Source organism: Acomys russatus, chromosome 29, assembly GCF_903995435.1.
Source record: "Acomys russatus chromosome 29, mAcoRus1.1, whole genome shotgun sequence".
NCBI classification, from domain to species: Eukaryota; Metazoa; Chordata; class Mammalia; order Rodentia; family Muridae; genus Acomys; species Acomys russatus.
In genome coordinates this window covers 1,679,966-1,697,191 of record NC_067165.1, presented here as the reverse complement: position 1 = coordinate 1,697,191, position 17,226 = coordinate 1,679,966, and the positions used below count along the sequence as shown (strand labels likewise).

Here is a 17,226-nt window from a genome sequence, read left to right as displayed (position 1 = left end):
AAACAGGACACAAAGTATTTGGGAAAAGCTGAGCATCATGTATTAGTGGAATGTTTCATTATGCATATTTTTAAAAGAAAAGTAAGGCTTACTAACATTATATACCTGGCACATTTGCCGACATGCCTGAGAATTTCCTTAAAAATGTTCCTGTAACTATAGTTTCAAGAACTCCACAAACTTGCAATGACTAAAAAGCACAACATCACGGTTCTTGTAAGACATTCCTGCAGACTGTGACAAAGAGCTAGTATTGTCTGGACACATTTAATAAAATCTGCTTTAGAAAATAGATTGTAACTGGGTGTGGTGGGACCAACTCCAATCTCAGCATCAGGGGGCTGAGGTGGGAGAACTGTTAAGTCCCAGGCCAGCCTGGGCTACACAGCGAGACTCTGTCTTAGATGACGAGAAGGGCTGTGTGGAGGTGGGATGGGGGTGGGCACGGAGAAAAGGGCTATGAGTGTCAGCTGAAGCTGCGTGACCCACTGCCATTCTGGATAAAGTAATGTCTTAAATAAAACAAGCTCTCATGCTTCTCAGCACTTCCATGTAAAACTCACTCACTGGGATATTTCTGCAAAAACAGTAAATGCATATATGCTGTGTTGTCAAAGTGGCTTTCAATACTGACTGGGAAAAAGAAAGTGTTGTTCCCATTGGTTAAGGGAAGCAGTGTGGACAAACCTAAGAAAGAATGTCTGAGGGGTGAGGCCTGGATAAGGGTTCTCAGTGCAAACGCAGCCTGCGTCAGACAGCCGAGGCAGTCCAAGGCCCACGGGCCGTCTGTAGGAGCACTGGCTCTTTGTCTCACGGCTGGGAACAAACTGAAAGCAGCGTTCGGGGGTGCGCCTGTGTGACGAAAGACACTTCACAATCATTTACTAAAAAAAAGTTTGGAGATAGATTGGTCTACCAGCTGTATAAAACTACATTTTGTAAGAAGAATTTTGCCCTAAAAATAAAATGACACCCCTCCTGACAAGGCTAATGCACAGATGTTCCTTTTTAACAATCACACAGAATAAAGATTATTTTGTATGTGTTTCATTTTGGAAAAACAGTATCAAATCTGACAAACTGGATTATAACTGGAAAGATCTGAAAATTCTTAAAACCATTATTTTCTCATAAAAATGAATACTGCTACCTGTTAACAGTTACTCCTGGGATGTGGCAATATTTCAACATCACCTGGTCTTTTCTTTTGTCTTAATGAGAAATCATAGTGTATATGACAGTAACCAAACAGGTCTCTATTCAGCAAGATACACTCGCACACTTAAGCTGACAGGAAGTCTTTGTTCTGCTTCAAAAATAACTTCAAAAATTATAGCAAACGCAAACAAGCTTGCAATCTGAGTATGCTGAAATTCAGAAGTCCCAAAATTATTTGTTCATAAGTAGAAGTTTGAAAAAAACATGTTCATAATTCTTTATGAATGCTTTTGCCACCTGGCTAAGAAACATGACTTTGTTAACTACACACACACTTAAAAATTCATTAGAAAAATCTTAGCAAAATAAAATGAAAGCTGACAGACTCAGAATATCAGTTCCTCTCATAAAAGTTTACCAACTGTACAAGTTAAGAAAATTATACAAGCTTTTTGTATTAAGAAAGGACAGCTCAGTCAAGACATATGTACTGTAAAAATCTTTCAAAGGCTACAGAGAATCTGGAAAAATACAGAATGTATTTCTTAAGCCCAGATAAGAATATGGAAAGACATCATTGATGTCAACAATTTTACAAATACAAACCTGACTTGGTTTATTTTTAAACTTCTACATATAAAAATCATGCTAGCATAACCTTCAGGATTCACGAGGGCTTCCTTAGTGGCAATGTTCAATTTGTATGGAGAGAAAAATATCTGTTGTAAAGACATTTCTAGATAATCAAAAATTTGGTTTTGAGCAGAAATACAAACCTTTTTTTCTTTCCCTTATTCTTTTTCATAGAAAGGAAAAACTTTTAGTCAAATTTATGATTAGTATCTCAAATGAGAAAGCATAGGTAAGTCTTTGGATCTTTCAAATTGATCAGTGTTTTTATATCCGTACAGAGGTCTTCAAGAATCTGAAGAGAACTTGTAAAAGGTGAGGTTATGAATCCCATTTCTTAACGTTAGGACTCAACTCAAATGCCATGACTTAACCAACTGCTTCATGGAAATCAGCTTTCTAAAGGTCACCCCCCAACCCTGAAAATTGTAGTCACACCAGAATTTACTGCAAAGGAAGCAAAATAGGCCTAAGACTTAGTCATTTATGTTTTCACGTTCCTCAAATTTTCCATGTGAGACTGCTTCTTGGAAAAATTCAGATGAACCCGGACTTTCTTTCCCATTGCTGTTTATCCGCCGCCTTTTGGCAGGTCTTTCATTTTTTTCATCAAAATCATTTTCATTTCTTGCAGTCATATGGGCAAGTTTGGGGTCAGTGCTCAGGTTATCTGCTTCATAACCGTTAGTGTCCATATCTGTATGCAGAGGTTTCTTATTTCCACCTGTTGGTCCATTAACATGCAAGCCTTCAACTTTTACTTCTTCTTTGTTTAGTATTTCACCTGGTCCATTAGATGACATACCTACATCCACAGAAATATAAATCAAACACTTCAAAAAGCTAAACTTGTCAAATATTCTCAAATGGCTGCTACCAAACAGGTTTCCGTCAGGAGTAACAACGTGCAAGCATCAAATCTGAGCGCACCCGTGACAGAGCAGAGGCTCCACTTCTGCTTCCTTACACACCACACCACGAGACCCAAAGCATGTACACAATACACAGTTGACGTGAACATCAACTAAAGCAACAGATTTTAAGGTCAAAGACCAGAACCTGACATATACTGAAGGTGTACTAGGGGCTGGACCAATGGCAGTGGCTAAGCACGCCTGACGCTGCTAGAGGAGGGCCTGGGTTCAGTTTCCAGAATCCATATGGAGGCTTACAAGCACCTATAACTGATCCCTCCTCCCAGCCTCCTTAGAGTGCAGCACACACATGGTAAACAGACATACATGCATATAAAGCACCCATGCACAAAATTTAAAACTATATTCTAAGAACTATCCCAATAATACTATGTTGGAATACACTGACATTGTTCCCACAGGAGGCAGTATATAAAAAGTAAAGAGCCTGAGACCATCCTGGATTATATGCAGCAAGAACCTAACCATCCACAGTAGGTAGAAAAAAAATAAAAGTATTCTAATTAAGGGAAACAGCAGAAAGATCATGTTAGAACTGACTACAAAATGGAACACAAATTTTGGTAATACAAAGTCCACTACTGCATATCACTGGAGATAATTAAATCTTAATTATGTGAAAATACTCAACATAAAGGGTGGATCTCAAAGATTACATTCTAGTCAAAGAAAATACTCAAATTTTCTCAATTCAATGTCTCCAAACCTTGACTGCACACGGGAACTATGTATCACACAACACTAAAGAAATAATCTGTGCTAGCTAGTCCAAAAAACTAGGTTAAACTGATTGTAGTACTATTTCAGTGCATTAAAGTCTTTTATAAAAAGAAATAAAGGAGGCTGGGCGTGGTGGCGTACACCTTCAATCCCAGCACTCGGGAGGCAGAGGCAGCGGATGGATTACTGTGAGTTGGAGGCCATCCTGGTCTACAAAGTGAGTCTAGGACAGCCAAGGCTACACAGAGAAACCCTGTCACAAAAAACCAAACTAAAAAAAAAAAAAAAGAAAGAAAGAAAGCTAAATTTTTTTTTAATGTAAAAAAATTAAGCTAAAAAGTTCTTTCCTTGGAAAACCTGAAAAGTCTTGATTATACTATATTCACCTAATGTCTTCTGAGCTGAATAGCTTTTTAGGTCATTTATGAAAATTATCTTACTCTATAGTGTGTTCTCATCAAATAGCTAGAAGAGGAAAGGAAAGGATTTCCTTGGTGTTAAGATGTCAAGATAGGCCTGAACTCCCTGAGCTTCTCAGTTCTGAGCTGCAGTCACACTGCACCTTAACTCTCTATAAACAAAGGTGTGGGCAACTGCAGACAGCAGTCTAACAAGGAGCCTCAGACCTGTGCACGGCCGCGGAGACCCACATGCTGCCTTGCTGGCCTCTTTTTTACTTTTGCTTTTTAGCCGAGGGAGTTACTGGGACAGTTTCATGTGTCACTCTGGCCAGCCTGGAACTCACTGTGTAGAGCAGGCTGTCTGGCTTGTTCTTCGAAGGAGAAAAAATATAGAAAAGGACCCTGAGATGAACTCTGTAATGGATATGCTATCGTTGGGAGAGTTTGGGGTCAAAGCTTTGGCAGTTTCTCTGTATTCTCCATGGCTTAACTCCAGTTTCCTCCCTACGACAGTTCTGCACAATCATGCTTGCAATTTTCTGCTCAGTATTATTCTAACTTGGGGCAATTAAAGTAGAAACCAAACAATTCTCAGAACATCTCTTGCAGAGGGTCCTTCACACACTCTGAATGAAGAGCTCTGTCTGCTTTCTCAGTTTGTGTGAGTTGTGTGTGTGTGTTTTGTGTGTGTGGTATGTGTTGTGTGCTGTGTGTATGTGTATGTATGTGTGTAAGGGAAAGAAGAAATGTTTCTGCAGAAAACCCATGCCCAGGCTAATAGCTGCTTTATATGTTCCCTTTTCAGGTTATTATGCAAAGCCAAATACTCAAAATTCACTTATTATCTACGTTTTGTCTTTATGATTAAAGCTCGTGTTACAAGTTCTCAAACTATCTGACAAATAAGCGTGTTTCTGATACAAAGTGCTTGGATTTGTCTAAGAGTTAAAAGCAGTGCTCACACCTAGGCATTATTTCACTCGGATAAGAAAAGAGATGCTCCTCAACACAAGTTTCCCTTTTTCTCTTTGGTTTTTTGAGATAGGGTTTCTCTGTGTAATAGCCCGTGCTGTCCTAGACTAGCTTTGTAGACCAGGCTGGCCTTGAATTCCTAGAGATCCACCTGCCTCTGCCTACACAGTACTGGGATTAAAGGTATGTGCTACCACACCAGGCCAATACAAATTTCTTAAAAGCAATGGTCTGTGTATAGCTTGTTCCATGAATTTTATCTTATGATGTCACTAAGATTACTCCATGGTGTGTTCAGATGGATGCATACTGCTTCATGCTATTTACATTTTCAGCTTTCAGAGTTTAAAGTAAATTTTCTAGAGCCATTCAAAGCGTGCTTCACTATGAAGAACTGGATGTATTTCCAAGTTGCTTACCATTTTGATTACTATTGCTGACAGTGCCATCTTCTTTCTCCGACTGGCTGGGGGGAGGGGACGGTGCTCGGCTAGAAGCAGCACTTTCGCTTTCATCCAAAAGACGATCCATGTAATCCCTTAAGAGTAAGTTAAATAAGACAATTATTTCCTTAAAGAAAATACTGAAGATTAAAATTAGCTGAAGTTAAAATTTCCATGCCACTGTTAACAAACGCACCCTGACTGTCACTTTCATGTCAATGCCTTACTACTATGTACCAGGATCTAACCACTTATTTTGCAAGCTTCTTTTGGCCAAATATTTGTAGGGCTATGTATGAAGGTTCTAAGCTACAGAAAAGGTAAAGTCCATACCATGCTTAAAGACTTTAAAATGTACAGAGAATGGAGTGTGTGTAAGCAAAGAGGTAAGAATGACATCACTGGGAGCACAAGGTGACTCTCAACAGACGCAGACTGGGTTTTCAGATTCTTAAAGGCCACACCTGATGCACCTGGGTCCAAATATACAGGATCCATCCTTGCCTAGCCACCGTATTCATCAGCCAGATCTTGGGCTTATTTTGCTGGTCACCTACCAGCATCTTCCTGTAGGCTGGCTTATTTGTAACTTCATTACTATCTCATTAGCTGAGGACCAGTGACATTGGGCTTGGGTTAGAAAATATGGGCTAAATGCCTCCTCTGAGGGTATTGATTTTACAAATGAAATGAGCATAAATCCCATGTGTGTCCGATCTACATACATGGTCATTGTATCAAATATGAAGGTGTCAGACTATGGCCTGTGGGCTGGCTGCTGTTTCTGTACAGTCAAACTGGAACATGGTCATATTTTTGTAACCCCAGGACAGGGCAACAGAGATGCTGGATCCTTATAACTCACTAGCCAAGCCAAGCCCGTCATGGCAAGCCTTGGATACCAAGGAAAGACCCTGTCTACACCACTAGAGGTTGTTGTTGGGTCTCAATACACATACATGCGCACCACACAGGACCAACACGTATCACAGAAACATGTTATGACCAGAAACTAATAAATATAACATTCTTGACATTATAAATTTAATGGCTTTTAGGCTCTCCCAGCTCTATGCTCTACATTGTCATTAAAATACTACTGCAGAGCCAATCCGAAGCACACAGAGTGGGAACAGGTAAAGATGCCTATCAAAGGAACTTCAGAAGCTAAAGCCAAAAGAACAGACATTACACAGGAGGAATTACTGGAAATAAACAATGCTTAGTGGGAATGAACATTGGAGAATGTTGAAAAAGACATTCAACAGGCTAGATAAAAAGACTTCAAAATTATGTTCAATTTTTGAGTATGATACTGTGAGAAATAAACATCATCTCTATTTTATACCAATGAGATTTCAAATCTTAGAAAGGAAGTCAGGTACAACAATCCAGGAAGTTAAGAGTGCTGGAGTTCAGGTAACTGGAGTTTCAAGTATTATTCGGAATAGCAAGATCTCCAAATTCAATGTGGCTCTCAATCCCTCCCCTGGAGTGGAGCTCTCAGAGGCTGTGGGCAGCAAGGGCAAATGCGCTTCATTCTGGTGAGCAATGGAAGGTAAGAGAAAAGCTGACAAGGCCCTTTAAGATAATGTGCTTAAGTATAATGTGAACCTAAAACAAGGAAAAGAAAATCTGTAAGTTTTCTTGAAGGCAGTGGTTCTCAATCCCCATCCCTTTCACAGGGGTTGAGTAAGACCATTGGAAAACACAGATTCATTATTTCCTTTTCAATTTTTATTATTTATTTTTAAGATAGTGTTTTTAAAAAAGATTTTAAAGATGTTTTTTAAAAGATTGCTATGTAGCCTTAGCTGGCCTGAAACCATACAGGCTAGACTAGATTGAAACTCAGTGAAACCCTCCCATCTCAGCTTCCTGAAATGCTGAGATTAGAAGTGTGCGATAACACACACCCAGCCGGTCACTGGTTCTCACAGAAGGTGTAATATACCTATAAAGAAATACGGTGGAGGGAGAAAACAGGTAGGCAGAAGAAGTTAAGAAACACAAAGGAATAAAAGTAAATTCCAGAAAACTAAGGTAATATTGCCCAAGGGGAAAACCAAACACATCTGTGACTTCATTCCATTCTGACATGGGATTGGTATTAACTTAGAAAAAAAGTGTGTGTTAATTTAACTATGGTTTGTCTGAGTAGAGAAAACTAAACTTTAGGAGAAATAAGATGCTAAATTGTGGGGCTAGAGAGATGGCTCAGAGGTTAAGAGCACTGTCTGTTCTCCCAGAGGTCCTGAGTTCAATTCCCAGAAACCACATGGTGGCTCACAACCATCTACAATGAGAGTTCTGGTGTGCAGGCACACATTTGGGCAGAATACTGCATAAATAAATAATTAAATCTTTTTAAAAAGATGTTAAATTATAAGATATTATCAAGAGACAAAAATGTTTGGAAGTACATTCCTGCCTACCCTGGATATCACAGAGCCAACTAAGCCAGGCCCCCAGCACATTGCTCTGCTAAGGCTTTCTGAAAAAGAAAACTCGGTGAGCCAGCAGCCCGAAGTAGCCCAGCAGGTGTGATGTGTTCTTGTGCCAATGATGACACATTCATCACTTGTAAACATGTTTCTGAAAGGGGGAGGAAGGAGAGGCAGGAAAGGAGAGACAGACACATCTAGCCCTACATCACTGTGCTTAAATAGTATCACTAAATATTTCCAAAACAATACATTTTAAGTGGTTAAACTGTTTATAAATTATAAATTAAGTTATCTAATTAAATTCATTAAACTATTTTAGTGGTGTACGAGGCAATGAAAATTTGAAATGCTCCTTTATGTGAAATTCCATTCTAATGGTCACGAGCTCTGAGTAACTGGGGAACAGGAGGGTAAGGAGCTCACTGTCTCCTGGCAAACATGTGTCGTGTTCATTTATTCCCTTGCTGTGGGGTGGTGCAGGAGACAAACTGAGGCAAGGCTTTCAGCAGACGAGGCAAACACTGTCAAACTTAACTCTAATCCAGCTTTCATGTATGCATTTCTAGTTTCTTTAGCCTTGAGCTTTAGCATGCCTGATCTGAGGATGCACTCAGCACAGACATCACCTATACATGAACACAGACAGACCCACTGTGGGCCAGAGTTTGAGAGCTGGACTCAAACACTGGGAACAAGCACGTCTTTGTAGAGCAGCTTGGGATCTTCTTTACTGTGCACGCTGACCATGTCAGCTCCCAGCTTGAATGGAGCTGAGGGAATCCCATGGGTCAGAGCCAGACAGCACTGCGTCACTCAGAGCGTCAGCGCTGTCTCACTCTCACTACACGTCACTTCTCTATGTACAGCTAGGAAAGGGATGCCTGACAAACAAGAGGATAGAATTTACCAACGACCACATTACTGTCCCCTTTCTGCCTTTAAAGAACATCTACATTTAAATCTTGTTTTGACTTCCAAAGATCAAAACATATTTCACAAGGAGAAAATTAGTGTCCCTTCCTCTTTAATGGCCTTTTACTGGTTATGTAGGCCACTAGTTTTAGAAGTCTGTCCTGGTCTATTGTTACTGTTTTCAAAGGTCAGAACTAAGCCAGATGTGCTGGTGTGCATACACAATCCCAGCACTTGGAAAGCTGACAGACTTAAGAGTGCGGTCAGCCCAGCCAGGGCCACACAGCAAGATTTTGTCTCAAAAAAAAAAAAAAAAAAAAATAAGGGAAGGAAGAAAAAGAATTAAAATCAAATGTATATAAATATTATCATGTTGTCCTTTTTCATTTCAATACTACCCAATGAAATTTGTATACTCTAAACCTTGATTTAATGCTTGTTGTCTTAACATGCATGGCGGTTTACAATTTTTTAAGACAACAAAGCCTGCAAGTCTGCATGCCTTATGTGTCAAGAGATGGTATGTTTTTAAACTAACATAAACTACTTTGAAGGACTATAAAATCCACAATTCTTTTTAAGAAAAATCCAAGAAAGCTTAGAAAACAACTCACGTTACACCAGGATGAAGATTATATTTCTTTTTTCCAAACCTTGTTTGCTGAGCAAAGAAATCATAACGCTCAGACTTTTTCCACATGTAATAGAATGCTACACATTCACCAACTGATCTTGTTCGGACCTGTAAGAAAACAAACATTTGCTTTTAAGAACAATCTCCTTAACAGAGCTACTTGATGAACAACAACTCAAGCCTGTGCTGGATAGTTTTATGTCAATTTGACACATGCTACTGTCATTTGGGAAGAGGGACTCAACTAAGAAAATGCCTCTGTAAGACTGGCCTATACCCAAACGTGTAGGGCCTTTTCTTGATTGATGATTGATGACTGACATGGGTAGTGCCAACTCTGGGCAGGAAGCATGCTGAGTGAGCAGGCCACGAGGAGCTAGACAGTGAGCAGTGTTCCTTTACTGGTCCTGCTTCAGTTCCTCCCTCTAGTTCCTGCCCTGACTTTCTTTAAAGATGGACTGTGATGTGCAAGTGTAAGCCACAGAATCTTTGAAGCAGGAACAATAAAGGAACACTGTTTTTGGCACTGATTTCATCTACTGTTGATAACATCTTTTCATATCTAACATAGATTTCCCCTTTTTCCCCTCTGCTTGAACTTTGTAAAAGTTGTAAAGCAATAAGGGAGTTAAAAAATTCTTTCAAGGAGCTGGAGAAATAGCATTTAGTAGTTTAGAGTGTCTACAGGCAGCATGCTCAATTCCTAGTGCCCACATGATGGCTCGCTACAGTTTCAGAGGAGCTGATGCCCTCTTCCGACCTCCTTTAACCCCGGGCACGCATCAGGGCACGCACAGATATTCAAACACTAATCGGTATACATTAAAAACAAACAACACAAAACCCTTTCAGTCTTTTTTTGATGGTTTGCTTCCTAATTAGTGATGAAAAGCAAGTCAGTTATAATTTACTGAAAGCAAAACCCAAGGCATATTGAGGTATGCTGTTAACACATTACAAAATCTTCATGAAATTTAGCCCATTATAATAGAACTTATGATTAACACTGCAATTAATTCCAAGTATGAAAAGAACAACTTGATATTTTCACATCGGACCCTCAAAGAATTACTGTCCTCCCTTTGTTCACTAGAGCAACTAAGTACAGCATGGGTAGAGGAGTCTTCAGCATTAAAATCACCCACTCAAACACTTATAAAGAAATCAAAGCTATATTCTAAATAAAGCACATGTTGAAACTTCGGCTCATGGCTTCAAGTCAGCTAGCGAGTTGTTAAAGTCACATCCATGGGGGTTCTGCTTCTGTTCTCTGTTATGGATAGCGTACTTGCATGCAAGAAATACTAAAAATGTAAAATGTATTTTCAACCTTCAAATGGATTCTAGAACAACTTCAGGAGTATGCAGTCAGTCAGCAGCGTGACACAGCCTTTCCCAGGGTGCTGAGTGTGTTCCATTTGGACACACTGGGTGCCACCCTCTGGACACTAAACATTCAAAGTTCCAACTTTCTCTTTCACTATTGATGCTTTTCTCTTGTTAACAATGCAACTATTTTTGACTGTGTATGTGTATGTGTGCACAGGAATGTACAGGTGCGTGCACGCACACATTTTCACTGTAAAGGTAACGTTAGGAATATTTTAAAAATTCAAAATTACTGTAAAGAGCAATTGATAGCTGCTGGAAGAGAGAAAATGTTTTCTTCAGTGGGGTGACACTCAGGGGCAGGCCGCACAACAAAGAGCAGTCAGCCAAGACAAGCCGAGGCTGCGCGTGTGTGCACGTCTGTCTGCATGTGTGTGCACGTCTGTCTGCATGTGTGTGCCTAAAAGAGGGAAATAATGTGAAGGCGGTTGGATAGGATACGGCAGGATTTAGAGGGGAAAGAACATGCTAAAAATACATTGTATAATATTCTGACAGAATGAGTAAAAACACACTATTTAACTGCATTGCATATACATTGAGAAGTTGACTAACAGACATACAAATGAGTTCAATTCTTAAATACTTAGTTATTGTGCCTTGACAGTTATGTGGCAAATATCAGATTATAATATTTATTACAGAACTTTAACACTAGCAAACAGCACATAAAACAATAATTTAGGTTTATTAAACTAAATTTCTTTTTGTAAGACGAAGACATAAGTCATTACTTACTTTATTAGCCTGAATCAGATGAAAATCTTTTCCATAGGCCTTCAGCCCTTGTTCAAAATTTCTACATTCTTCCTCTGTCCACACAGATAATTCCTCTGACAAAATGACATAAGAGCAAGCTATTAATGTATAACAAAGAAGCTAAAAACAAAAATGTAGCTTTCTGGCATAACAATTAAGGGAGTATCCTTAGTGCTAATACTGGTTATTGCAAATAATACAGTAATAAAAATTCCCGATTTAATAAAAACTGGAGTGATTTGGTCTCTAACTCTGCAATCTCAAATCTGGGCCACTTGTTCCTTCTTTGTTGAGACAGGTCTTGCTATAGCTGCAGCCAGGCCGCCAGCTTGGATGGTCGTGCTGTGTGCTGCCTCTTCCGGCTCTCCTTACTTCCTCTCAGCCTCACTGTCAGTAGCCACCTTTAGATTCCTTCAACTTGGTAAGTTCTTTCTTACTTTGGACTCTACATGGAATTACATTCTGCCCCGACTTCACCCTCTTTCGGCAACATAATCATTTACTTACCGGTAAAAATATTTTGTTCTCAAAGTTTTCCCTCAAATTCTCACCCTAGCTAGGTTATGTGCAACTCCAACAGGCTTTAACTATGCCTTCTGACTCTCCTCTGAGGATCCACAACTACTGTTCAGCTTGCCCTCGAGACTAGCAGGCACCATGATGCTTGGGTATCAGTGTCATGTCTGCGTACTGTCAAGTACATACACAGTAGTTTTAGTGCAGTGGAGCAGGAGCCAAATTTAGGGTAAAAAAGGCAAAGTGTGGGTTTTATTGCTTATGAATTATACTTGCCTCAGCCGTATTACTTTTGCTTAGACACCTAAATCTCCCTATTCTACTTAATACGTCTTTCCATGTATCTGTGTGTACCTGCATGCGTATCTGGGTTAGGCGCATCATGCTGAGTGTGGGGAGGAGAACAGCCTTAGGGAACTGGCTCTTTCCTTTTTTCTCTACATATGGGGTCCAGCTACCCAATCCAGGCTGGTAAGCTTGAGTGACAACCACTTTTGCTCCCTGAGCCCACCACCTCATTAGCCCAGTCTCGTAAGTTTAAAGTTAGGTAGCAGTGTTATAGTATTTAGCTCGCATGGCTATTATAAAGTTCAAAGGAAAAAAAATCTTTAAATTTTTTTTAAACTGTAGGGCAATATATACTTTAGACTTTCACTTAAATGCCCTGATCTTACATAACAGAACAATCTTAACTCCATTCCCTTAATGGTTTGTGGGCTACTTGTGCTCTGCAATATTTACTGAACTCAGAAGGACTAGAATTATTAAGCTGAAGAAACATTTAAGTAAACTGAAAAGCTTAAAATTTCTGCCACTCCATGAAACAAAGGTCCAGCAAGTACTTACCACGAGCTGCTTTGACATTAAACCTCAATCTTCTCAAGGCTTCTTCTGTATCAAAATTGCATTTTACCAATTCATATAAAGCCTAGAAAACAAAAGGTTTCTATGTAAGACTCAAAAGCTAGGCTGACGCACATTGTTCTCAATCACGTATGTGCTTTTAAGTTTTCTGGTCAACTTTTCCTGAAAGCAACATAAAGAGCATCAGGGAGAAGAAAAAAAAGAATTCAGTTCTAAGCTTATGTGCCTCTCACTATATACAATGTGGGGGTATGTAGCCTGCTGACCAAGGTACCCCAGCAACTGAGATATTAATCTCATATAAAATATCATTTTATTTAAGCTACAATTCCTTGGAGCCTTCTGAGATTCCTAATATTTTAAACAAATCAAAAAAGAAAAACAAGACAACAAGGTTTTTAAAATGCTCTTATATTAGGTTCATGGTAAGTATGTCTGACCACAAACACAATGGCATCTGAGGTAAGGCTGCCAACTTGATCACAGCTATAGAGTCTCATGGAGATAGACACCAAACAAAAACAAAAACCCAAAGAAAACACTTTTAAAAAGCATTACAAAAAATATACCTAGGCCAAGAAAGGTTTCTGTCTACTGGAGCTGAAATTCTGACAATGATTTAGGCACACTCACAGTAGGTCTAGTGCTAAGTCCTATCTCTACAGCAGAGTTTAGGTGTAGAGAGCACCACACTGAAGGTGAGAGGATCACACTGATAGTGAGAGCACCCACACTGAGAAATGATGAGTCATTTAGGAGGAAAACCCAAACAGCTATTCCTTACTCATGTACCTGTTCATTGTCTTTTATGTGCGATCCTTCAGGGATTGCTTCTACACCTTTCTCATCACCTGTTCTTCTAGATGCATCCTTAAGAAATACAATCACTTTATCTTCTGGTAAATATTCTGGGTCCCACAGAAGCTGATCATCATTTTCATATACTAAATTAATAAAACAAAGTGTTAATAAAAACTACCAAAATTTAACAAAATTTGTGCAGTGACAATAGAGACATCACTAAACAAATAACTTAAGTCTTGAAAAAAAGAAGATTTATTTATTATTATATAAGTGTTCTGCCTGCAAGCACACCTGCAGGCCAGAAGAGGGCAACAGATCACATTATAGATGGTTGTGAGCCACCATGTGGTTGCTGGGAATTGAACTCACGACCTCTGGAAAAGCAGTCAGTGCTCTTAACTTCTGAGCCATCTCTCCAGCCCATAACTTAGTCTTTTTTAAAAATTACATTTATTTTCTCTGCATGTATTGTAGATGTGGCACACCACACATGTGGAGGTCAGAGAACCACTTCTGGTTGTATGTTTTTTTTTTCTGTGTAGCCCTGACTGTCCTGGGACTAGCCTGTCGGTAGATCAGGCTGCCCTTTCAGCTGCCCCTAAACTCAGAGATCCATCTGCTTCTGTTGGGATTAAAGGTATGTGGCAGTTCTTAACATGTGAATCTCAAGGATCAAACTCCAATCATCAGGGTTGGTGGCAAGTGCCTTTACTCCTTTTTTTTTTGAGACAGGGTCTTGATGTTGCATTCCAGACTGGTCCTAAACTTGTGATCTTTCTGCCTCAGCCTCCCATGTGATGAAAATATAGGTGTATGCCACCACACTCAGCTTATATCTGTTTTCTATCTTGTGTATGTTTCTTATGTGCCTGCACATGTGTTAAAATCATTCTCATATAAAAGTCATAAAATTTAAAAAAGCATTTACATTTCATCATAACTTCCACTGTAATACCTGGGCAGTGGCAGCACACACCTTTAACCCCAGCACTCAGGGGAGGCACATGAATAGTTAAGGCCAGCCTGGTCTACAGAGGAAGTTCCAGGACAGCCAGAGCTACCAGAGAGCCCTGTCTCAACTGTACCCTCTCACCCCAATAAAGTCTAAATCTCAGCACAATTAAAAAGAACACGACCTACGACAGCAATGTATGAGTCCAAGTGAAACTGAGACTGTATAAAATCCAGAAGCTACAGCTTAAAATGGAACTGCTGTCACAAGCATGACAAATGCTCCAAGAATGACATCCGAGTGACCAAAGGTTGAAACCTTCTGGGTCTACTCACAAGGACATGAGGATGTGTGAACTGCAGCATTAAAAGGCACTGGAAAGGCAAATAGAAAGTGAAATAAAGCAAAACACTTCTGCGAAGTTTGGATGGAAGGGTACAGTTATGACAGTAGATAGTGAGGAAATCCAGTTGCACAAAGCTTATAAGGCATTTCGTTCTTAAAGACAAGAGACAAATATTTAAATGTCAACAGAAAGAAAATCACTTTATAAAAAACTCTGAGATATGGGATCACTGTCAACATTCCTTATACCACAGAGAGAAGCTAGCAGCTAATTAAGCATCTCCTGTATGCCAGGCAACGTATCGGTTGTCTTCACATATATTACTCTCTTCCTTCATCTTCACACATGTACTTTTAAAACCTATCTTTTTAGAGAAACCCTGTCATGAAACAAACAAACCCCACAAACTAACCAACCAACCTAACAAGCCCCCTAAAACACACCTTTCCCTGTCCCCACTACCATTCTTTTTCCAACTGTCAGCATAATAAGCTCCAAAACTGAAATATGTTGACTCCATTAATAAGTGAATTTGGACAGAGTACTAATTTCTGTTTTGTACTTGGCCTGTTGTGCAAAGGGAACTAATTCCTCACTATCTATGTTGTAAAGAAGAAGTGAAGGGGTGAGTATCTGAATCCTAGTTTTCTCCAAGCTGCACACCCTATTTAAACCTATGAAATAGCAGAAATTACCTAGGAAGTATTTCTGGAATCACTGACCACATTCTGCAAATCCCTGAACTACATAGATGGACATCACCAGGTGGCGCCAAAGACAAGTCAGCCGTCTGTAAGGCTGCTGAATCCTGAAGCTGACTGTTTCAGGAAGGTCAGAGTAACACACTACATTGTAAACAATTACAACATAGTCAGTAATGAGCATGAGCTGAGAGCAACGGAGCCTCTCTAAATCCACGCTGCACAGGCACTATGCACACAGGTGTGAATTGTGTATATGAGGAAAGGAAGACAGGAAATGCTTATGAATAGCATCTTATTAAAGACTGACTTAGTAGTCACTAAGTGAGTCCCCAGAATCTGCACTTCTTGCTAATTAATAGATGAATCTCATCAGGCTGGTCTGTGGACCATACTCCAAAGGTGCTGATACTGCTCATTTCAGGTATTTTATTACTTATGGTAAACTTGCAAATTTTTAAAGTAATCAAATTGAATGTGTCAAAAAAGCAAGCTGAGCCAGCACAACCACCTCATAAACTCCACTACAGAGAGTTGGCAAGGACTACATGCAAGAATTAGGAGAGGTTTGTATTCTGATTCGAGGAAAAAAGTAAGTATTTGACACTAGAAGCTGAGAGCCACTATTACAATGTCACAAACTTCTGTAATTTGGAAAAATTAATTACTAATGAATAAATGTATGCTTACATACTGTCAAGTTTATTCCAAGAAAAAAAATTGATCCAATCAGTGTATCTTCATATGAAGGAGCTCTCAGCAGTGTGACACAATACTGGAGTTCACCACAGAATTACCATATTTTCAAAATACCACATTCATGTAGTGTCCTGACACACAGTTATCAACTGCTTGTTTCACACAGTATTGTTGTAAGATGAGCATTCCTAAACACAAAACCTAAAGGCCAAAGTGATCTGAAATCCAAGGGCTCTGGACAGAGGCTATTCAGCCTGTCCTAAGGGCACACCACACTGTCCACCTCCCCTTCTAGTCTCATCAGAGCTAAGAATAGAGCCAGGTATTGTGACATATGCCTACAACCTTAGGCATCAGGAAACTGGAACAGCAGGACTGCCTGAACATGGAGTTTGAGAACGTCTAGAAACACAGTAAGACTGTCCCCAAAAAAACAAACAAAGCGACAACAGAAACCCAAAGCAGATCCTTCTACTAGTGCATACTAGCTCAGGGGCCAGGGAGCTCAAAGCCACGTCAGGCTATGCAGTGAGACCCAGCCTCTAAGCAAAGACTCTAAATGAATAAAACTAAATGTCCTGTCACTTCCAGCACAGGATGCTCTTTATTTGCCGACCATCTGTCCAGGAAGACTCTTAGGCTGGATATTGGGCTCGGCTGGCAGAGTACTCTCCTAGTGCACATGAAGCCCTGGGTTGGATCTTCAACACTGCATAAAACAGGATTTGGGCACACGCCTACAATCACTTCAGAGAGTGTGGTGTGTGAATTACATCTGAATAAATCTCTTAACTGAAAACTACTTCCCGAAAACCAAAGCCTAAATTCTCATACTTTTAAAAGTAGAAATTATAATTTGTTTTACTATGATATTTGATTATAGATACTAAAATAAAATGTAAAGTACAAGAAGAGATAAACCTTTAATCATAATAGCAATGTCT

At 39.6% G+C, this 17,226-nt stretch overlaps 1 protein-coding gene across 11 annotated transcripts in view; it reads right to left on the bottom strand.

Moving 5' to 3' along the window:
* Positions 1-2,104: 2,104 nt before the first annotated feature.
* Mier1 (MIER1 transcriptional regulator) overlaps positions 2,105-17,226 on the bottom strand; it is a 48,443-nt gene continuing 33,321 nt past the window's right edge. For all 11 annotated transcript variants that reach the window (XM_051171980.1, XM_051171981.1, XM_051171982.1 and 8 more), the window contains 6 exons: positions 13,573-13,724; positions 12,763-12,844; positions 11,380-11,474; positions 9,233-9,360; positions 5,236-5,354; positions 2,105-2,593 (listed from right to left, as the gene is read on the bottom strand). In XM_051171980.1, coding sequence (XP_051027937.1) covers positions 2,265-2,593; positions 5,236-5,354; positions 9,233-9,360; positions 11,380-11,474; positions 12,763-12,844; positions 13,573-13,724 — 905 coding nt within the window. In that variant the 3' untranslated portion in view covers positions 2,105-2,264. The remainder of the gene's footprint in view (positions 2,594-5,235; positions 5,355-9,232; positions 9,361-11,379; positions 11,475-12,762; positions 12,845-13,572; positions 13,725-17,226) is intronic.